This window comes from Sinocyclocheilus grahami, unplaced genomic scaffold, assembly GCF_001515645.1.
Source record: "Sinocyclocheilus grahami isolate Dianchi unplaced genomic scaffold, SAMN03320097.WGS_v1.1 scaffold1259.1, whole genome shotgun sequence".
In the NCBI taxonomy this organism is placed as follows: domain Eukaryota; kingdom Metazoa; phylum Chordata; class Actinopteri; order Cypriniformes; family Cyprinidae; genus Sinocyclocheilus; species Sinocyclocheilus grahami.
In genome coordinates, this window is record NW_015506438.1 from 397,300 (window position 1) to 421,191 (window position 23,892).

Genomic DNA, 23,892 nt, shown 5'->3' on the forward strand with positions numbered 1-23,892 from the left:
GACAAGAAGAGTGAGGCGAGACAGACAAGACGAGTGAGGCGAGACGGACAAGACGATCGCAGATGATTTAGTTTCGAAACGTTTTGTTAATAAAAGTTCTATGTTTTATATATAGGCTAAAGTGAGTTTGACGTTGTATTTTGTTGTTGTTTTCAAGCAATTGATGCTGAACTGCCGCTATTTGAAAGTGAAAGTAAAATGCGCACGCAGCTTTTACAAGCTATTTAAAAGTGAAGGAAAGCGAGGAAAAGAGGGAACGCCCGCCCCTGCGGTGATACCGGTATTACCGGTGTTGTCACACATCGATTAACCGGTGGGAAAATGTCCTCACCGTCACAACCCTATTGTGTATATACTTTAATGATATTTTATATTTTAAATCGGCTTTTATTGATGTTTTCAGTTTTCATTTCCAGTAGGTTTAAGTTACTGTTATGTGTTTTTTTTCATTTTTTTATTAGTTTTGCATGTTTCTGTTTAGCTTTCATTTGTTTAATTTGATTTAGTTGTCAAGACAACATTTCTAATTTACAGTTAAGTTTTTCATCGAATGTTCATGTTTTATATTACTTCTGCTTTATTTCAATTAGCATTAATAGTAATAGTTCACAATAATTTTTTTCATATCAGTCGATATCGATAATTATTATGATAAATGTCCATGTTTATTTTTTATTCAAGTTTAAAGGCAGATTTTTGCTCCTAAATGAAAGTTGTAAAAACCAGACCATTAACTGTGGTTTAAACTACTCTTTATGGTCCAAACACTTCACATTTGTGAATTCTATACACTTTTTCAGTCACTTTTCTGTGACAAAATAAAATGAATTTCTTAGTTGATCTAATGAGTGATATTGTTTCAAATCAAGAAACAGGTTTGTGTTGCCTGATAATATTAATAATAATAGTAATTTTTTTAGTCACTTAGAAATGCACATAACCACAGTTAAAACAACACATAGAGCACCTCAATACCATTGTGGAAATTAAACGACATGCTTTCTAGGTATATAAAACAGTAGTCTAAATACATTTAGTATAAAATAAATGCACAAACGTTATAGCTTGATCACAGGAAATATTGTAATTATATTCCATTACTCCTTTAATACATTTAATACATTAATAATATAATAAAATTCTATACGAATACCCACATTTCTTCAAACGAATAGTGCTCTTTCACTCAGCTTTTGGCGCATAAACCTTATTTTTCGAACATTTATCAAACTCTTATTTATTTCTTTAAACTCTGACCTTTTTATTGTTCACCAAGTGAAAATTCACTTAGTAAAGTAGTAAAGGTTTGTTCAAATCGTCTGCCATGACTGGAAATGAAGACTCTGTTGTTTTGAGCTCTTCAGTTCAGTGAAACACAGCAGCTGCTCTAATGGGATTATTAGACGAGTCTTAGCGACTCAATTATCGTTTTCTAATTGAATAACGTGCAGCACTAATCCTCTTCCCGTCTGCACACACACCTTCACTCATTTCCTATTGTTTGCACGTATGTTTGTTTGCTTTGTCTCTATGTAAATGCGGTTCAGCGGGAGTTTACCGTGTTTGCTGTGCTCGTATAAAGTATTTCATGCATGCTCATTTGCACATTCATTAAATGGCATATAAATCTTGCCTGCAAGGCGACGCCAGATAGCATTCCCTCCTGACTTCACTGAAATATCACCTGACAAGTGTGGAAAACATGAGGAAGATCTTCAGGCTGTGTTCCTTATAGAGTCTGTGAGATGTTAATTAGCTGAATTGAGCAAATCACTGTAAATGCCCTCATAGTTGATGGCAGCGTCGCTTTTAATTTTGCTGGCAGTGTTGTGCATTTTGTTTGTGCATCGTCCTAGCGCATTGGAATTCCACATTTTGAAACAATACCTTGGAAAATATTGATATTCGATACCATGGGGAAAAACTGCCACAACATTAAGGGCATAAAATTTGAGTTTTTTATTGAAAGATCAGTATAACAAGGCTAGAATGTGACAGTGAGGTATATGTTTATATTAAAGGTGGTAAAACACTGGAGAAAAACTTGTGGATTTGCATATGCTTACTTTAGAGAAAAGTATTATTTTTCCCATTTTTAACTATATTAGGGTGGTGTGCGCATTATGGAGCGTGTAGTGTTTTATTCATACTGAATAGTACACTGCGTGTTGTATGTATTATTATTTTAAATTCCATTTTAAATAGGGCTGAACGATTTTGGAAAATAATCTAATTGCGATTTTTTTTTTACCAATATTGCGATTGCGATTTAATATGCAATTATTTTTAAAGCTCTTTATGTTCTGTATTATTCAACAAAGACAAGCTATAAATCATTGTATAGTAGGCTATGACCAACACACTATTAGATAGATTAAACTAAAATTTTATTTTCTGTAAGCCAGGCCTATATGTTACGATGAAATTAGGTGATGCATGAATTGATATGAATGACATTTTTATTTAACAACTACAATCACAGCATATTGACTGATTTGTTGAACTTCCAACCTTGTAAGCATGTAATAATTATGACAACATAAAGCACTGACAAATAAGCCTGGTGTAAACATTAATATGAAACTAAAGTAGATTGCAGAAATATAAAAACAAATCTGTTGCTTTACCACACTACTTTAGGTCATTCAAAGTCACTGTAATAAACATACTGTATTTAAACATGTGGACTGCACTAAACACTATCTGTTAACTCTAGACCAGTGCTTCTCAACCTTGTTTGGTCACGCCCCCCTTTAAACCTATAAAAAAATCTGAATATAAAAAAAATGAAAAATTAATGCTTTTTTAATTTAAAAAACCTACAGGAAAAAAAAAACCTGCATCACTTGAAACATTGAAAAATAGCATAGAGAGAATAACTGTTATTATTATTATTATTCTATCTCTGTTATTTACTCTGTTATTACTACACCGGACGCGAGCGGCAAAATACAGTAGAACCCATTATAATCAGTAACGCTGTGTACACTAGATGCGGTGCGGCGCGACTATAGACTGTATTGGGCGCGACACAACAAAACCCGACATTAAACTGATGCCTTGTTCTATTTATGACGTACTGACACAAAGTTAAAATGATTTGCAACGGTCGCTTTGTCGCGTCCAGTGTAGAGCTGCTGCGATGCGACGCGACAACTGTAGCGTCCGGTATAGACACGGTGAGTGAAGCCGAGAGCAAGATATGCCTCGACATATTTTCTGCATTTAGCTTTTGAATGACCAGCACCTGCCTGGCTTTTCTCTTCCCTTTCACGAACTGATCCATCTCCCTTTCTAAGTTACATCTTTTGGCTGTTTACCGTTTTATTTCTTTTCTTTTTCTGCTGATGGCCCGCGCTCGACTTGAAGCAGCGCTGCTTAGACCGATCGGTGTGTCATCAAAGCACTGCGAGAGCTATAAGAGCGCGGACGTCTCCTTATGCTTTCCCTTGCCGTACTTTGATGTCATACACCGATCGATCTTCAAGTCGAACACACTTCTTTACCCTCGCGTGTCACGTGACCGAGTGTAATCGCAGCCTTTGCGATTGAAAAATCACGTATTTTCATATCGCGATATTATCGCAAATGCAATTAATTGTTCAGCCCTAATTTTAATGGTTTAAATTTGAATTATCTTATTTTTCCTTTTACAACAATAGAGCCCTATTTTTTCGGTGTTATGGCATAAAAATTAATTTAATTTATCTTTTCATTTCAATCAAATTAAAATTAAACAAACCTTTTCATTTTTGTGGCAAAAATGTAGTGCTGTAAAACAGAGGTTTACTGTTAAAATTAAAACACGGAAGAAAATTTGTGTGATCATTCCCTAAAAATAATAATTTTATTAGTAGTAGTACTAAGTCCTATATTCTAGTCAGGGCCATATATGCCCTATGGTTACTTTTTTCCTAGGCTTCTACTGTAGTAGCTAATATATTTCTGTCACAGTTTCTTCAAGTTAACCGAACTTTTATTTTGACGGGTTGCCGTGAAGAGATTTGTTTCTGTGTGTATATGACATGAAGGTAACGGTCAAACGCTCATGAAGAGATTCTAAGAGCAGTTCTGGAGATCTTGTTTATGTATTTATTAGTGCCGTCAAATGATTAATCGTGATTAATGGCATCTAAAATAAAAGTTTTTGTTTACATAATATATGTATGTGCACTGTGTATGTTTATTATGTATATATATACATACACACACATGCATGTATACAGTATATTTAAGAAAAAAATTTTATATATTAAATATATTTATTTATAGTATAAATTATATCAATATAACTATAGACATGTAATATTGACATGTGTATTTACAGTATAAATACACAGAACACACACATATTATGCAAACAAAAATTTATTTTTATTTTGTATGCGATTAATTGCGATTAATCATTTGACAGCACTAGTATTTATGTCTTCATTTAGTGAGAAGGCAGACGCTGAAAACATCGCTTCAGTATGTGTGTAGTAAACGAAACCGCGGGTCTGCACCATTCACTCACATGCAGGATTCATATTTAAATGATCTTTTTTGCGGTTTAATATTCATGCATAATAGTCCATATCACCATTTGATTTAAGTGTACTGACCTACTTTTCATGAGGGTGAGTTTTGCACATTAGTTTTTAAGTCCGTTTTCAGGTCTGTTGTCTCAGCGGTTATGACAAAACCAATCAGTGCTTCCACGAATGCGCTTCTATTAGGGATGTAACGATTAACCGCGAGCCGGTTGAAAATCGATTTAAATATGTGACGATTCAAATCGGTTGAGATGCTAAACAAATCACGATTCATTTAGGGGAAGGAGTTTATATGAATGTATGTCTGAGGTGAACTTACTGTCTTTCGATGGTAATTTTTCTTTTCCTCTTGCCTCTGTCTAAAGCATATTAAAGTTCATAAGTGCAGCGCTGCTTTGTTTACAGCCGAAACCAAAGAAACGCTTTAAGCGCCACCTGCTGGCAGAGCGTGCATCTGCGTCTCGTTCAGCTCGTCTGCTGTTTCTGTTTCATGCAGATATTTTATGTATAGTTTCACAAAACTGAAGTCAAACCATTCTGTTTTTGTTTCAAATTTCGAAATTATACAATCTAATTTAGATTAAAAACTGCTCGTGTTGCATGTATGCAGCATCTTTGTTTGGATCAAGATTCAAATGCAGTGGTTGCCTCTAATTTTAAATGGAAAGAGCACAAGACAAAGCCTTAGTTTGTTTATATGAAGAGATTTATTTTATTTTTGTTGTTTATTTGATTTGGGGCTTGTTTTAAAATTTCAATTTAGTTTTATTTACATTTACATTATATTTAAATTTAGTTATTTAGCAGACGCTTTTATCCAAAGCGACTTACAAATGAGGACAATAGAAGCAATCAAAACCAACAAAAGAGCAATAATATGCAAGTGCTATATTAGTATATTATTATAGTGTTATATTTCAATTTCACAAAGAAACGTACAGTATTTTGTCCAAGCAATAATAAAAGGACTCGAATCGAATCGTGAAACCAAAATATCGAATCGTGAAATAAAAATATCGAATCGTGAGATCAAAATATCGAATCGAATCGTGAAATGTGCTATATTAGTATATTATTATAGTGTTATATTTCAATTTCACAAAGAAACGTGCAGCATTTTGTCTAAGCAATAATAAAAGGACTCGAATCGAATCGTGAAACCAAAATATCGAATCGAATCGTGAAATCAAAATATCGAATCGTGAAATAAAAATATCGAATCGTGAGATCAAAATATCGAATCGAATCGTGAAATCAAAATCTCGAATCGAATTGTGAAACCAAAATATCGAATTGAATCGTGAAATCAAAATCGCGAATCGAATCGTGAGTTGAGTGAATCGTTACATCCCTAGCTTCTATGCATCAAAACCCGCACAAATACAGCGTTCGATTAAAGTCAGGAATCTTTTCATGCGGATCAGCTGAAGAATGACAGATTACACACGTTAGGATGTAGTTGCGCTCCGGATGACATGCTCTGACGTGCTGCAGCTTCATGTTTTATTGATGGAGGCCAGAGTGACTCTCACACTCATTTTTAACGAGTCTGTTCGAGAGGCCGCTTTTATCAGGCCTCATATTATGCCAGGGCTTGCATGACTGAACATCTCAGCAGCTCCAAGCCTAAAACTAAAGCATTAATACTCACAGTGCTTCATTTATGATGTTATGATCTGATCACATCTCCTCTCTTATGTTTACAGTACTGGCTCGATCCCTGGAAAACACTCGCTGAACATAAAGATTTGATAACAAGTAAGTATGCACTGGTTTCTACTGAAATACTCCTCAGAAATCTTCCGAGACGGTCTATAATGCATCATGGGATTAAACACTTTGACCTAATGATTATCCTTCATCTTCGGTGAAGATTAAATATGGATCTGTAATGAATCTCTAAAGGCCTCCTGATAAAACTTGCATTGCATTTCAGATGATAATTTGGAAGTTATTATGCACTTAAGCCCGTCTAAATAAGTAGTAATGGATGCAATTATGTTTGCGTGTTTAGTTGCACATGCATATTTACTGATGTGAATGTAGGGCAGAATTTACAACGCATTTGTTTAATTCAGTGATTCACTCCTCTGGGAAATTAATGCATTCTATTATGCACATATTGCTAACCCTATTGTTTTAAATGCATCTTAAATAAGCTTGACTAGCTGGTTCAGGTGTGGTAGTTTTGCAGAATGGAAAATTGGTCACTTTATATTCGATTTTATTAGACGTAGAGCATAATTCTACATGTAATTGTTTTGTGCAACTGCTTAAAATTACCTATAATGCTTTGATTATTTATAAGTTCTGTAATTAATTATCCGTGCATGTAATCTGTGTAACACTGGCAGTGTTTCCTAACCTGACTTGAGGAGCTCAAACTGGTTGGAAATAATTGTTTACATGCAACTTTACAAACCAAAGCAGGATGACGCACTACTGCGATACGGCAAAAATATCATATCACGTTTTTTTAAGGCAAGATTTCGATCCACAGTCTTATCACAGTACTTCTTCAGGTTGGTTTTTTAAGACTTTTAAGTTACTGGGCAGTACAGCTAATTTCATTTTTCTTCATATATTTTTCACTTTCATTTTATTGAATTGATTTGTTTATTTTTATAATTTCCTTTTATTTTATAGTTTTATTTTATGCATTTATTTAATGTATAATATTTATATATTTTTACATTTTCATTTTATTATATCATTTTGTTTAATAGATTGTATATTTTTATAATTTCACTTTATTTTATAATTTCATTTATTTTATCGTTTTATTTTGTATTTATTTTTTCATGTTTATTCATTTATTTTTATAATTTCGTTTTGTTTTGTTTTTTGTATAATTTCATTTTAGTTACATATTTTAAATAGCCTTTTATTTATTTATTTTATTTTTATAATTTCATTTTTTATCATTTTATTTTATAGTTTTATTTTTTGCATTTATTGAATGTATAATATTTATATATTTTTACATTTTCATTTTAGTATATAATTTTGTTTAATAGATTATGTATTTTTATCATTTCATTTATTTTATCATTTTATTTTGTTCATTTACTTGTTTTCATGTTTATTCATTTACTTTTATAATTTCATTTTGTTTTGTTTTTTTGTATAATTTCGTTTTATTTACATATTTTAAATTTCATTTTAAATTTTTTAAAATTTTTATAGTTTTATTTTATGCATTTATTTAATGTATAATATTTATATATTTTTACATTTTCATTTTATTATATCATTTTGTTTAATAGATTATGTATTTTTATAATTTCACTTTATTTTATCATTACATTTATTTAATAATTTTATTTTGTGTTCATTTTTTCATGTTTATTCATTTACTTTTATAATTTCATTTTGTTTTGATTTGTATAATTTCATTTTATTTACATATTTTAAATTTCATTTTATTTTTATAATGTCATTTTTTTAAATCATTTTATTTTACGTGTTTATTTATTTTCATAATTTTTATTCATTTACTTTTATAATTTGTCTTAACCAGGCTTGACAGGATAAAATGACAAACAATTAATCCTCTCTGATCCATGTTAATGTGTGAATATTTTAATATTACAGTCTCTTGGTTGCCATTGGTCACATCATGCTGTGTAGCCACGCCCACTGCGCAAACTCATTGGTCTAAAAGCTCTACTTTAAAAATCATGTTCTGTTTGGCTGTGATTGTGTTTTTTTTTAGTTTTTTTGCTTGAATTAAGGACAGACAAATCAGTTGATGCGGACAGTGTCGCGTTGCATCTGGTTAGGACTTGCTGGGTTTAGTGTTACCAGTAAATTCATCTCCTGTATTTATTTTCTGGACTTTATCTAGAAGGTAGATCACTGTGTGTTTGAGTTAAAGGGTTTTTTCTTCTTTCCAGCTGGACCTCCGTTCACGCTCTACTTTGGGGTGAAATTTTATGCTGAAGATCCTTGTAAACTAAAAGAAGAAATTACACGGTGTGTTTTCTGTGCTTCGTGAGCATAAATGAGCACTACAGTGATATTAGAGATGCAAGCATTCAGTCATTTCATTAATATCATGCTAAATGCTCTTTACTGTCTTCTGTCAGGTATGAGTTCTTCCTGCAGGTAAAGCAGGACGTCCTGCAGGGGAGGCTTCCCTGTCCGTTTAACATCAGCGCACAGCTGGGAGCGCTTGCTATTCAATGTACGTACAAATTCACAAGTTGTTCCAGGGAATTTAATACAGCAATTGTCATGTCAGTCTAGTTATTATTACGTCAGCAAATGAGTTACAGGCTTCCCAGCTTGTTTTATAAGATGCTCTCTAAGATTATTAAAATAAGTTGTTTTATGATTCATATTTTGCTGTAACATTAGAGTAAAATGTTATGGTGTGATAGTTGTAATTTTACACATTTGAATTTTAAATAAAAATTGTATAATTTGATAATTTTATCTTTATTTTTAAAATATTTATTTAAATTTACTTATTCGTGCTTTATAATTGTATTTATGTATATTTGATTTGATTTGATTTGTTTATTTTTTAGAATTATATAACTAGTTTTAAAGTTTTATTTATTTCATAATTTCATTTTGTAATTTTATAATTTAATAAAAAAATTATAATTTCATTTTATTTATAAATTTTTATAATTTCATTTTTTTATTTTGAGAATTTTTTTATTTCTTTACTTTTATATTTTTATTTATTTTATAATTTCATTATGTTTATTCATTTATTAGTTTGTCTGATTTCATTTATTTTATAATTAGATTTTATTCATTTGTTTATTTTTATAATTTAATTTGATTTATTTTATAGTTTAATTTTGTTTAATTGTCTAGTTTTGTTTTATTTATTTATTTTATAATTAGATTTTATTCATTTGTTTATTTTTATAATTTAATTTGATTTATTTTATAGTTTAATTTTGTTTAATTGTCTAGTTTTGTTTTATTTATTTATTTTATAATTAGATTTTATTCATTTGTTTATTTTTATAATTTAATTTGATTTATTTTATAGTTTAATTTTGTTTAATTGTCTAGTTTTGTTTTATTTATTTATTTTATAATTAGATTTTATTCATTTGTTTATTTTTATAATTTAATTTGATTTATTTTATAGTTTAATTTTGTTTAATTGTCTAGTTTTGTTTTATTTATTTATTTTATAATTAGATTTTATTCATTTGTTTATTTTTATAATTTAATTTGATTTATTTTATAGTTTAATTTTGTTTAATTGTCTAGTTTTGTTTTATTTATTTATTTTATAATTAGATTTTATTCATTTGTTTATTTTTATAATTTAATTTGATTTATTTTATAGTTTAATTTTGTTTAATTGTCTAGTTTTGTTTTATTTATTTATTTTATAATTAGATTTTATTCATTTGTTTATTTTTATAATTTAATTTGATTTATTTTATAGTTTAATTTTGTTTAATTGTCTAGTTTTGTTTTATTTATTTATTTTATAATTAGATTTTATTCATTTGTTTATTTTTATAATTTAATTTGATTTATTTTATAGTTTAATTTTGTTTAATTGTCTAGTTTTGTTTTATTTATTTATTTTATAATTAGATTTTATTCATTTGTTTATTTTTATAATTTAATTTGATTTATTTTATAGTTTAATTTTGTTTAATTGTCTAGTTTTGTTTTATTTATTTATTTGTGTCATTTTATTTTGTTTATTGAGCCATACAGCCAAATTAAATTAATACAATTATTTAAAAAAATTATTATTAAAATTATTAAACATATATATTTATATACGAGGTAGCAAAATATAAAAGAAAAAAGAATGACAGACCATTTAGACCCAAAGTAGGGATGTGCAATATGAACAAAATCTTATTTCACTTTATTTAATTTCATTTAATTTCATTATTTTAAAAATGGGATGAACAATATGACAATTATTTAATATGATTAAGTTTCGTGTTATTATTTAATATGAAAGATGCAAATTAACTAAACTTACATTAGTTTCATGTACAGTAAGCCTATTTAACAGCTGTATTCAAGTAAGAAATTGAATAATCAAATGTAAAAAATTAAACGCTGAAACTATCTGAAATAAGTTAACTTTTTATATGTCTTTTTATTTTGGTAATAAAAATGTTTTTTTTATGGTTTTAGTTTTAGTTGTTAATAATGCTGCATTAAAACAATGATCAGCGGTATTTTTAATTAACAAACATTAACAATAGTTAAGTGTTGAAAAAAGTGCTCATTAGTTCATTTTAGTTAATGCATCAACTAATGTTATATAGGTCATATGATGTTGCTAAAAAGAACATTATTTTGTGTATTTGCTGTAATGAAATGTGTTATAACCGCAGTCTGTCATTATGTTGCTGAAGAAGATGGAGTCCAGACCAGTGTTGGGGAAAGTTACTTTTAAAAGCAATGCATTACAATGTTGCGTTACTCCATAAAAAAGTAACTAATAACGGTACTTAGTTACTTTTTATGGAAAGTAATGCGCGTTACTTTTTAAATCTGCACAGGGCTTGCTTGTTTGTTTTTATAGAGCTGAAGATGTGCTTTGGTTATTGTTTTTATGTTCCAGGTACAGCCACGTTCTCACGCCGTACTCCAAGGCAGTTCCTGCAGTGATTGCCAAAGCATCAGCCATCTACAATCCCTTCATCTACGCCATCGTACGCTCCAAATACAGGTTCGTTCGAGTGCAGTCGCCTTAGCAGCCACACGATACGGAGACAATATGTAACGCAGTGTGTATTTCTGACTGATTCACAGAGACACGCTGGCTGAGAAGGTGCCATGTCTGCATTTTCTTTCCCAGTCATCACGTAAAGAATGCATCTCGGTGTCCAACAGCGAGTCTTCCTTCAAGGAGCCCATGCTTAGCCGACAGTCATCACAGTCAAAGGTCAAGCTCCAGCGAGTCTCCTCTATGTCCACCGCAGACACGGTTAGTATTTTACTACGAGGAGACTGAATAATGGAAATGTCTTATCATTTAGTTCAAGAATGCATGACCACACTATTCAGAATGCACAATATTACGAATGTGACGCTTTGTATTTATAATGCAAATCCAGTACTAAATCAAGGAGATATTGTTATTGTTAATATTTTGAAAAATAGATATGACCAGGTGTACAGTGGAGGCCAAAATGATTAGAACACTAGTATTTCAGCAGCTAAAAACTGGTTTTAAGTCAGTTATGTCTATATTTTGCTGTAGTGTGTCAGTAGGAAATATCAGTTTACATTTCCAAACACTCATTTAGCCATTAATTGTAATAATGCAGTGAGATTATTGTCTGACAGCAGCAGTGCTGCACACAGAGATCTGATCTGATCATCATCAGTCTGTCTGGAGTGACATGAAGAAACAGAACAAACTGAGACAGACTCAATCCAGAAGAACTGATGCTTCAAGAAACCTACCTGTAAAGCTCCCTGAGAAACTCTGCTCAAGTGCACCGAGAGCAAAAACTGCTTTAACCGCTCACACCAAATGTTGATTTAATTTAGTTAATAGAAGTTAACTAGAAGCATCCTCATTTTACAGCATTTTTACACAAGTGCCTAAAACTTTTAACTTGAGCAGAGTTTCTCAGGACCTTTGCAGGAGGTTTCTTGAAGCGTCAGTTCTGCTGGATTGAGTCTGTCTCGGTTCGTTCTGTTTCTTCAAAGATAGAAATAAGTGACTTAAAACCATTTTTTAGCTGCTGAAAATACTAGCGTTCTAATCATTTTGGCCTCCACTGTAGGTTTGGTGTGTGTATACATATATACTTATGATTTATATATTTATGATTTATGTAAGTATGTATTATTTATTTTATTTAATAAATTATATATTTAATTATTTATTTATATCTATATAAAATGCTGTAAAAATGAGTTAAATATATACATAGTTTTATAATTATTTTATTTATATATTATATATATATATATATATTATTTGTCATTATGTTTATAAATTTTATTTTAAAAATACATTATTGTTTGTTGTACATATAAAACAGGAGAATTTATATGAATATATTAATGTTTTTAATATTATTATATTTTTATATATTATTTACGTCATTTATATTTTTATACTTTTATATATATATATATATATATATATAAATATATTCTCATGTTTTATATATATTATAAATATGAAAATATATAAAATATAAATTCACATATATATATATATATATATATATATATATATAAATTCTCATGTCAAAAGTTCAGATATTTTACACACAATTTGAGTAATTGGATAAAATAAAAAATGTTTAACAATAACTGCATTTATTTCTGGATACCACTTTCTGAATTAAACTTGCAGCATGATGAGATATTGACATAAGCGTAGTACAGGTATGCTATGGTTTGACTTGCGCACTGTTTTGCATACTATATAAACAGTAGGGCTGGGTAAAAAATATCGATATCTCAATTATAATCGATTCTCAGTATTACGAAGCGATATCGATTCTTAAATCCCAAGAATCGATTATTCTAGCCTGTTTTCAGTTAATGGATGGAACATTGAAGCGCACCTCCCATCCAATAAATCGCAATAAGCATTGTGCTTTGGTACTTTTAATATGAAAAAAAGTCTCAGATTTCAAATTCTCTCCATTGTATTGCAGTATAAATGCCATTTTGGTGCTGTTTAATGTGAAGTGACAGATCGATGTAGCGTCTCAGTTCATCAGACGCAGCAGCGCGAGGCGCACGTGAACTGATCAGATCTCCTCCACATTAATACCAGCTTCAGCACGAAATAAACATGACTAAACATCCGAAGGTAAGTCAAAAGAAAGAAACTTTATAATCCGTATCCTATCTCATGTAATCGCTCAATCAGTGTTTCAGCCGCGCAAAGACGCCAATGGCTTGTAAACAATCTCACGTAACGTCACATTTACCTAAAAAAAAACATATTCGGTGACCATAAACTCATTAGTCAGCTAGAAAAATAAACTGTAGAGAGGAGCATTTTGCTTAATCTATGCACCATATAACATATTCATTATATTTTTTTACTGTTCTTCAATGTTTAATTTATGTTTGAATAAATCCATCAAGTTTTTATGACAGCCACCATTTAAATATTTATATTTTTAAAAAACGGAACTGAAGTAGAAATATTATTATGTAACTGTAACTTTATTATTGTAAAAACTTCATTAATTTTATATTATAGTAATGTAGTAGCCTGCCAACTGACTCTCATGTATATTTTACAGCATTAATTGAGAGATTTTTTTTTCCTTGAGAAATTGTACTGTACCTGATATATATCCAAAATAATCGATATTGAATCAAATCGAATTGGTAATCGAATCGAATCGCAAGCTTGTGAATGAGAATCGAATCGAATCGTGAATTTTGTGCCAAAACCCAGCCCTAGAAACAGAATGCGCAGTACGCTATAGTTCCCTTCTGCACACAGCCGCAGACAAAGAGAAGTGTGGTTAAAGTGTGTTGACCCTCTCTGAGACAGAACCAAAGCATCATGGGAGTCCCGTCTGTGCTGCATCATGTTTTCTGTGCGCACTGGGAGCAATACGCAGCCGCACGCACACGACCCGAATGAAAGAGATGAATGCGGCGAGTCCCCGGGGGACCAGAAAATGACGGGGCCACGACACTTATAATAGAGCATCTACAATCAGCAGAGACCCGCCGCCGCTGTGAGGAGAATCCTTAATGCAGTCATGCACATGTGACCACAGCAACACAATAGAGCATGCAGTTATTTATGAAGTGCATTTTTTTTTTAAATAATTATGAATTCTACCCAAAATTATATGTTTAGTGAACATGTCATCATTTAGTGAAGAATCATATATATAAATTATGATATGTGTGTGTGTATATACTGTATATGTATATACAGTATATATATATATATATATATAAATATATTTTAAAAAATGATCCTTTATTTTACCAGGATTTCCAGGGAGTCCTGCCAAAATGGCAGCACAAAAAGTTTCACAATAAAACAATTACAAACACATAAAACAAACACAATTTTGCCCTACATTCAGGTGATTACACATAAAATGTTTGCAATTTATATATATATAAAAATATGGCTCAATTATTTCCACTTAATTCACATAAGTTCACATACTATAACACAGTGTCATAAAATAAAAATTAAATTAAATATAAATATATAGTATAAGTAGTATTCATCTTTTTTCAATTGTTTCATAGACATAAAGATAATATAATACAAATAAATAACAATATTACAAATATAAAATTATGTATACACTTATAAAATGTAAAAACATTTTTAAAATGATATAAAAAACTTTTATAGTTAAATATTATTTTATTAAATATGTATTAAATAAAATAAATGTATATATATATATATATATTAAAATCTATATTTTGAAGTTGCATGTATGCACTTTTTCTTGGGTCTGTTCTTGGATGTTTCCCGGAGTCTGTATATTTTTCTCCTATCTCTATTGTTGTGTTAAGATCATGCTCTGACTCCACATTCCTGCATTAGTGTCAGTAGGTTAAATAAACATTGTTTCAGCACGACTGCTTTCAGGTTTGACCTCACTGGAACGAGTCTGTTATTCAGTCCGTGACAAACACATATTTACAAATCACTGATTTCCTCAAATAGTTTTTAAAAAGCAACACTGAAAATCACATTCAGTCCTTCTGGGGAAATCAGTGAGTTAATGATTACAGTTTGAATATTTCTTTTTTTTTCCTTTTATGCTGCTGTTGTTTACTTTGGTATTTCAAATATTTGCTGACAGTAAATCCTTGTTTGTTGCAAGAGAACGTTTAACCCTGTAAAGCCGGACATATGAAATAATGAAATGCAGATTTATCAAGCCTTCAGACAAGATATATAAGAAAATCGAAAAATAAAAGTTGAGAAAATGGAGTTCATATTTGAAGAGGAACAAAACCGCTCAGTTTTATTCAGAGACTCAAACTGAGCAAAAATATGAATTTGCTGCAGATGCTGATATTTAAATGATGCAGTTCTGCTGCTTGTAGTGTAAATCAATGAGATCTTTATAACAGTACAGCAGATACTGACATAAAATGATCTAAATATCAGTGGTCGCTCTGCAGTGGCATGTGAAAGTTTGGGAACCCCTTGCAGAATCTGTGAAAATGTGAATAATTTTAACAACATGAGAGAGATCATACAAAATGCATGTTCTTTTTTTATGTAGTACTGTCCTGAGTAAGATATTTTACATAAAAGATGTTTACATATAGTCCACAATTATTAAAATAACCCCCTTCAAAAGTTTGTGAACCCTTGGTTCTTCATACTGTGTGTGTCACCTGGATGATCCACGACTGTTTGTGTGTTTTGTGATGTTTGTTCATGAGTCTCTTGTTTGTTCTGAACAGTTAAACTGAGCTCTGTTCTTCAGAAAGATCCTCCAGCTCCTGCAGATTCTTCAGGTTTCCAGCATCTTCTGCAGATTTCAACCCTTTCCAGCAGTGACTGTAGGATTTTGAGATCCATCTTTTCACTCTGAGGACAACTGAGGGACTCAAACACAACTATTAAAAAAGGTTCAAACATTCACTGATGCTCCAGAAGGAAACACGACGCATTAAGAGGCCAAAGATGTCCACATTTTTCTTATTTTGTTGAAATATAATTTTTTTCCAGTTAGTTTTGCCCATCGGAAGCAACAGAAGATACGTGCATGTTTCCCGGAAGACAAATTAAATGCAATTTACCTTGATCTTCAAATTCTCTTAATGCGTCTTGTTTCCTTCTGGAGCATCAGTGAATGTTTGAACCTTTTTTAATAGTTGTGTTTGAGTCCCTCAGTTGTCCTCAGAGTGAAAAGATGGATCTCAAAATCCTACAGTCACTGCTGGAAAGGGTTGAAATCTGCAGAAGATGCTGGAAACCTGAAGAATCTGCAGGAGCTGGAGGATCTTTCTGAAGAACAGAGCTCAGTTTAACTGTTCAGAACAAACAAGAGACTCATGAACAAACATCACAAAACACACAAACAGTCGTGGATCATCCAGGTGACACACACAGTATTGAAGGGGGTTATTTTAACAATTTCAGCTATTTTTTTGTCTATATGTAAACATCTTTTATGTAAAATATCTTACTCAGGACAGTACTACATAAAAAATAACATGCATTTTGTATGATCTCTCTTATTTTGTTAAAATGATTCACATTTTCACAGATTCTGCAAGAGGTTCCCAAACTTTCACATGCCACTCTATATCTCCAATAATATGTTTTAGTAAAATGAGATTGAAATAATCCAAACACATAATGCAATGCAATCCAATGCTGATTGAGAGATGAAGAAATAAACGCTCCTCAAAAGATATGAGATGTTCTGGTGTTGTACAATTACACTAAAAGATCTTTTAATTGATAAAAACCGTACACTATCACTCAGAGACAGAAGACATGCAGTAGACTGAGTGGGACAGGTTTAACAGCACAGTTTTGATCATGATGCTCTTTTATATTGTTTCGGAGGACTTTGCGGTGTATGTTTGGTGTTTTTTCTGCTCAGTTGTGTGTCGTGTGGTTCTCTCTGTTCAGGGGTCAGGTGCCTGCCGAGGCTGAAAATAATTACTTAGCAATTGCCAAAACACTGGAGATGTACGGCGTGGATCTGCACCCTGTGTTTGTAAGTTCAGCCCTGTTTAATCAAGAGCTGCTTCTCTCCTTCATTTTATTTGATTGGATACAATATCAACATCTGTCTTTTCTGTTAATGATTTAATTCTTCCTTTCATTTCTCCGCTGCTCCAGCTTGATTCTTAATAATCCTGGCAGTATACTCTATGAATATTGATGATGAATTGCTTGTGTTTTTGTTTATTAGTCTCGTAATGCATGAATGTTTTCAGGGAGAAAAGCAGTCGGAGTATTTCCTGGGCCTGACGCCGGTCGGGGTCGTGGTTTACAAAAACAAAACACAAGTGGGGAAATATTTCTGGTAGGTTGATGTTTAAACTGAATTTTTCACCTATTAGAGGAATAATTCACCCAAAACTGAAAACTCTCAGTCATTCGAAACCCACATGAATGTGTTTCAGGATGTTTTTGAATTTTCAAAACAAATCCTTTAAATATATGATATGATACATGCTGTGATATATGTAATATTATAGTATATGATATAATATCTGATGTATGTTATGATATGATCCTTTAGTCTCATAGTATGAGATGTATATGAGATAATATTTATCTCATATCATATATCATATCGTATATCACATCATATATCACATATATGATATATATCATATATCTCGTAACATATATCATATATATGATATATATCATATATATGATATATATTGTATGATATGATAAATGATGTGAAATGAGATATATGAAATGATTATGATATGATATGATATGATATGAGATGTATGATGTGGTATGAGATTTATGATATGATATATGAAATTAGATATTTGATATATGGTATGAGATATGATTTGATTTGATTTGATATGATAAGAGATATGATATGAGATATGATTTGATTTGATATGATAAGAGATATGATATGATATGCGATATATGGTATGAGATATGATTTGATTTGATATAAGAGATATGATATGATATGAGATATATGGTATGAGATATGATTTGATATGATAAGAGATATGATATGATATGAGATATATGGTATGAGATATGATTTGATTTGATTTGATATGATAAGAGATATGATATGAGATATGATTTGATTTGATATGATAAGAGATATGATATGAGATATATGGTATGAGATATGATTTGATTTGATATGATATGAGATATGATTTGATTTGATATGATAAGAGATATGATATGATATGATATGAGATATATGGTATGAGATATGATTTGATTTGATATGATAAGAGATATGATATGATATGAGATATATGGTATGAGATATGATTTGATTTGATATGATATGATAAGAGATATGATATGATATGAGATATATGATATATGGAATGACATGATGCAAGATACTGTATGATATCATATATAGTATAAGTTTATATTACTTTATATTAACACTTTACTCTTGACTTTGTCACTCTGTTTTGATTTGTTTTTATGCACAGTGTTAAATAATGTACTTTTAATCAATAATGTTTCAGGCCAAGAATTACGAAAGTGTATTTCAAGGAAACCCAGTTTGAGCTGCGGGTTATGGGCAGAGATGTAAGTCGTCTTTTTAATACAACATCACAATAAATAAATGAACTGCGTGTGATCTCTAGATACCATAAAATCTCTTGAATTTACATGCAATCATTGCATTATACTGTTACCTCCGTATAAACCTTAACATCATGAATTTCTGTGCAGCTGCTTTGAATCGATGTGTGTTATGAAAAGTGAAAGCAAGCAACAAAATTCATGTATAAACCTGCTTTACTTTATTGCAACTGCTTCCATAGCGTCACAAGCTCTGGGTGGAAAATCAATGAAAAGCCTGTGATCGATGGAGGTTTATGACTGGCCTCAAGCCTCTTGACAGTGTCTATAACCCGTTTCCTCCAGGGCCCAATTTAAGCTGCAGTGAAGCGTCCTCTCGCTCCAGGACTCTGGCCCTCTTCATCTGAGCCAGTGAGATCAGACTAATGAGAGCGCACGCGGGTTATGAGGGCCGCCACCGGTGATGAGCATTTAACATCAAGTATATACACGCATGCGTTTGAACACAGCTTCCCTGTGTGTTTTCAGTGCAATGAGACGTCATTCTTCTTCGACGCTCCCAGTAAGACGGCCTGCAAGAACCTGTGGAAGTGCTGCGTGGAGCATCACACCTTCTTCAGGTACAGCAGCTGAGATTTCCTGCTCTATTAAAGAAGTTACCCAGTACAGTAGTGTATCAGACGGCGGGAATTCAAATATTATTCCATTTCACGGGTACCGAATAATGCATGTCCAGAAAACATGGTAACACCATGCTATAATATTTATGTGCTATAATTTTATTAATATTTTGATTTAGCTTTTATTTTTATAATTTCAGTTTTCTTTTTCATTTTAGTTTGTGCTTTTTTATTTATTTTAAATATTACTATTTAGGTTTAATGTATTTTTAATTCAGTTTTGTTTTAATTTCAGTTTTAGTTTTTATTTATTTCCATTTAGCAATTTTAGAGCTTCATCGAAATAAGAAATGTTGCCTTGGCAACTAACTGAAATATGTTTTTCATATCTTTATATTTTATTTAATTTTATTCAAGCTTTATTTCAGTTAACGGGTTAAATTTATTTATTTATATTTTCGTTTAAAGTTGAAGCACTAAAAATGGAAATAAAATAATATTAGAAATAAAACAATAAAAAAATAAAAGAAATACATAAATAAAAATAATAATAAAAATGAAAAAAGCCCATAATAAGATTACAAAAAATGTAAGTTAACTTGTTAACTGAAATACAATTTTAACTGTTAATTAAAATAAAGCTTGAATAAAATAAATTATAAAGATTAGATTACATTTTTTTAATTATTTCAGTTAGTTTTATCATTTTCAGTTTATTAAATTGAAGCACTAAAATCGCTAACTGGAAATAAAAAATAAATCAAAACTAAATAGTAATATTTAAAATAAACAAAAACTAATAAAAGTGACAAAAGCACATAAAATTACTAATAATAAAAAAAAAGAGTATAAAATAAAAGCTAATTCAAAAAAATAATAAAACACTTAAATTAATAATAGTAAATAAACAATACCAAATGCAAAATGGATATTATAGCATGGCGTTACCATGTTTTTTGGACATGCATCATATATAAAATTAACATCTGATATACTGATATGTGCTTTTGTGGTAACATTTGAACTAAATGGTTTTATTAAAGTCAAAAATATCATTTAATATGACCGAATCTACCTGATTGCATTACAAGCACCAATAAAACACTCATTTTAAGGCTCAGCTCAGTAGCAGCTACACATTTCCACTGCATGAAACTGCTTGCGTTGGAACAACCTCATGCACTTTATAAACATCTTAATCCGGTCTGAACTACTTGTTTGAGTGCAGAAAGCCGAACCCGCTGCATTACACTCTCACAGAGAAACGCTGCGAACCCAAGGGCCCTTCAGATTCCCGCGGCTTAACAGAGGCTCTTTATTCTGAGGAGAAGCGTTCACAGTCGTCTCTGGTGTTGTGTTTGTTTAATCAGAGCCGTCTCACTCCGATCCCCAAAGAGCTTTACACGCTCAGAACGCAGGCGGCTGGAGGTTTCTGCTGCTAATCCGCGTGTGAGAAACACCTCCAAACTCCTGCAGGCTTTAATATTAAGAACAGAATTCTTGCGAACACTTTACACTGAGGTCTCAGTTGTGAACATGCGTTAATGCATTAGCTAACATGTTAGCTTGATAGAAAACTGAAATGAAAATAAACAGTATTTTTTTAAATAAATAATTAATAAATAAACACCAAACTGATCAAAATGGCAAAAGCACATAACAAAATTACAAAAAATTTTAGCTCAAATTAAAATGAAAACTAAAAGTATAAAAACAAAAGACAATTCTAAATAATTGATCAAATGCAGAAACAAACATTTTGATATGATCAGTTTTTTGGACATGCATCATTTAGTATACATTATTATATACGGTAGTATTCATCTGATCATCTATTTTATCAGGTAACTGAGCTCTTTTTGGTAACATTTAAACTTGTTTTATTTAAGTTCAAAATATTATTGAATATGACAGAATGAACCTGACTACATTAAAAGCACCAATAAATCCATGCAAATTTTTATTCATAGTTTAATAATATTTCTTTTAATTATTTTAGTACGTCACGTTAAACTATGCGAAAATGTGAACTGTTGCTTTAGCAACTATAGCTGAAATAAAAAATATTTAAAAAGTTTTATTTTAAATATCAAAAATGTTTACCTTTATGGTTTTAATTTTAGTTTCAGTTTACTGTAATAACCCTGGTTGAAATGAACAGCTACTAAAAGCTGTAGAACTACATTGTTGACTAATATATTTGTAATGAATTATTGATTGTTAGTGTTGTTTGCTATGACTGTTGTTTATATGTCGTGTACAGAGCTGAACACATCTGAAACGCTGAGCGGAAACAGGACCGTCCCGACTTTAAAAACAAGCCCAATCATGTTCTGTCATCATAACACACAGATCGAAATTATCAGAGACAAATTATACAGAACATGGCGTTCCTCAGTTCTAGTCTGATCTCTCATTATGTTTTGGCTTTTCATTTCTCTGCTGGTTGGTTCTGCGTTTTAGCAGAGCTGCGTGTTTACAGCTTTTTCATTTTAATGAGAGGAAAGCCCTCCTAACACATTTGTTCTGTAATTTAGCTCATTAAAATATGGCTGTAAACAACAGATTTGCCCCACAGATGTTTGGAAGGAGGCTATGAAACGACATCCATGTTTCATCAGGAGTGAACATGAGATGGAGAATGAATAAAAAACACACAAAACCTGTGAGGTTGTTCATCTAAATGTTGATATTTTTGTAAATATTCTTAATAAAATGTCTTTCACAGAATGCCAGAGAACGAGTCTAATTCACTAACAAGGAAACTGTCCAAATTCAGCTCTCTGGGCTCGAAGCATCGCTACAGGTTCGTAAACCAGAAATTAATACTTTTATCCAACAAAGATGCATTAAATTGATCAAAAGTGACGGAAAAGATTTTTAATGTTACAAAAGATTTCTATTCCAAATAAATGCTGTTCTTTTGAACTTTCTGTTCATCTGTGAATCCGGAAAAATAATAAAAGTATCACGGTTTCCACAAAAATATTGTGCAGCACGACTGTTTTCAACATTGATAATAATCAGAAATGTGTCTCGAGCAGCAAATCAGCATATTATACTGATTTCTGAAGATCATGTGACACTGAAGACTGCAGTAATGATGCTGAAAATACAGCTGCGCATCACAGAAATACATTACAGTTTAACACATATTCACATAGAAAACAGATATTTTAAATAATAAAAATATTTCACATTTTAACTGTTTTTACTGTATCTAATAAATGCAGCCTTGGTGAGCAGAAGAGGCTTCTTTCTGAAATATTAAAACATGTTTCTGACCCCAACGGAGTTATAGAAGTTGTCATAAATCTATAACCAGATAAAAACCCAAGACACGAGGTATTGAGAAATGACCTTTAATATGCACAGACAGATATTAGTCACAGACAGTGATATAATGCTGAATGTGTGACTCATGTTACTGTCATTACATTCTCCGGGTTAGTCATTAAATAAACATAAAATGGCTGCATCACATCCATCCAAATGTGGGCCGAACTCAAAAGAATAAAAGGCCAAATAATTGACAGATTACAAAATCACAGCACCTTAAAACTACTACCTTACAAGCACTAAACACCAAGGAACAGTTCACCCAGAAAATGTAAGTAATTTCATACAGAATAACATGATTTTCATTTTCTGAGTGAACTGTTCCTTTAACTCTTTCCCCGCCAGCAAAACGTTCTCAGACACTGCAAGCATTTTTGATGATTTTCACTAACATTTCATGACCCCCAGAATATTTTGTTGTATGCATTTCTGAACATGCAATACATCACAATAAAGAAGAGAGCCTCTCCTTTTAAACTAAAAAATCGGTTTTATTCTAGCTTTAAGCATTCTTTTTTATCAACACCTGAATGTAGGTAAGTTTCGTAAAAAAACAACATTTTGAGCAAAAAGCTGAGAAAATTGTATTTTTATCAAACACAACATCTGGATCATATTCAGTAAGATGATCCAAACAAAGATGCAGTAGATGGCTTCCATCAGCACTCCTAAAGCTTGCACAGTCCTTTACTACTTCCTGGATCCACGTTTCACTCGGTAACATTAGGCAGTTTTCATTTATATGCTGTTTATTGTTGATGATCGCATTATTTTTCATATGCATATGCGTCTTCCTCGCCTGTGTTTTTGATCGGGACATTCTGGGCTCATTCAGGAGATGCGTAATAGCGCCCTCTAGTGTATAAAAGTGAAAACATGGGGAAAAAATGTGTCTTGTTTTCTAGTATAAATATCTAAACATTCTTGAATCAAGATTAATTTATTTGACAAGTAAAATGATTTAAGATATTAAGTCTTGTTTTCTAAAAAAAAAAAGATCAAAATTTTGTTCATTTTTGCAACAAGCAAAAATATCCGCCAGTGGCGTAAGAAAAATAATCTTAATTCAAAGGCTAAACAAGATTGTTTTTCTTGCCCCGTTGCTTGTTTTTAGGAAAAACTAACAAAATTTTATATTTTACAGAAAACCAGACATAATATCTTAAGTAATTTTACTTGTACAGCAAATTCA

At 31.1% G+C, this 23,892-nt stretch overlaps 1 protein-coding gene across 1 annotated transcript in view; it reads left to right on the plus strand.

Moving 5' to 3' along the window:
* The window catches only part of LOC107568581 (band 4.1-like protein 4), a 57,108-nt gene that overhangs the window by 19,880 nt on the left and 13,336 nt on the right, over positions 1 to 23,892 (plus strand). The window contains exons 3-12 of the mRNA XM_016254548.1: positions 6,242 to 6,293; positions 8,432 to 8,510; positions 8,624 to 8,725; positions 11,104 to 11,211; positions 11,295 to 11,469; positions 17,078 to 17,194; positions 17,418 to 17,506; positions 18,681 to 18,744; positions 19,270 to 19,361; positions 22,090 to 22,167. Coding sequence (XP_016110034.1) covers positions 6,242 to 6,293; positions 8,432 to 8,510; positions 8,624 to 8,725; positions 11,104 to 11,211; positions 11,295 to 11,469; positions 17,078 to 17,194; positions 17,418 to 17,506; positions 18,681 to 18,744; positions 19,270 to 19,361; positions 22,090 to 22,167 — 956 coding nt within the window. The remainder of the gene's footprint in view (positions 1 to 6,241; positions 6,294 to 8,431; positions 8,511 to 8,623; positions 8,726 to 11,103; positions 11,212 to 11,294; positions 11,470 to 17,077; positions 17,195 to 17,417; positions 17,507 to 18,680; positions 18,745 to 19,269; positions 19,362 to 22,089; positions 22,168 to 23,892) is intronic.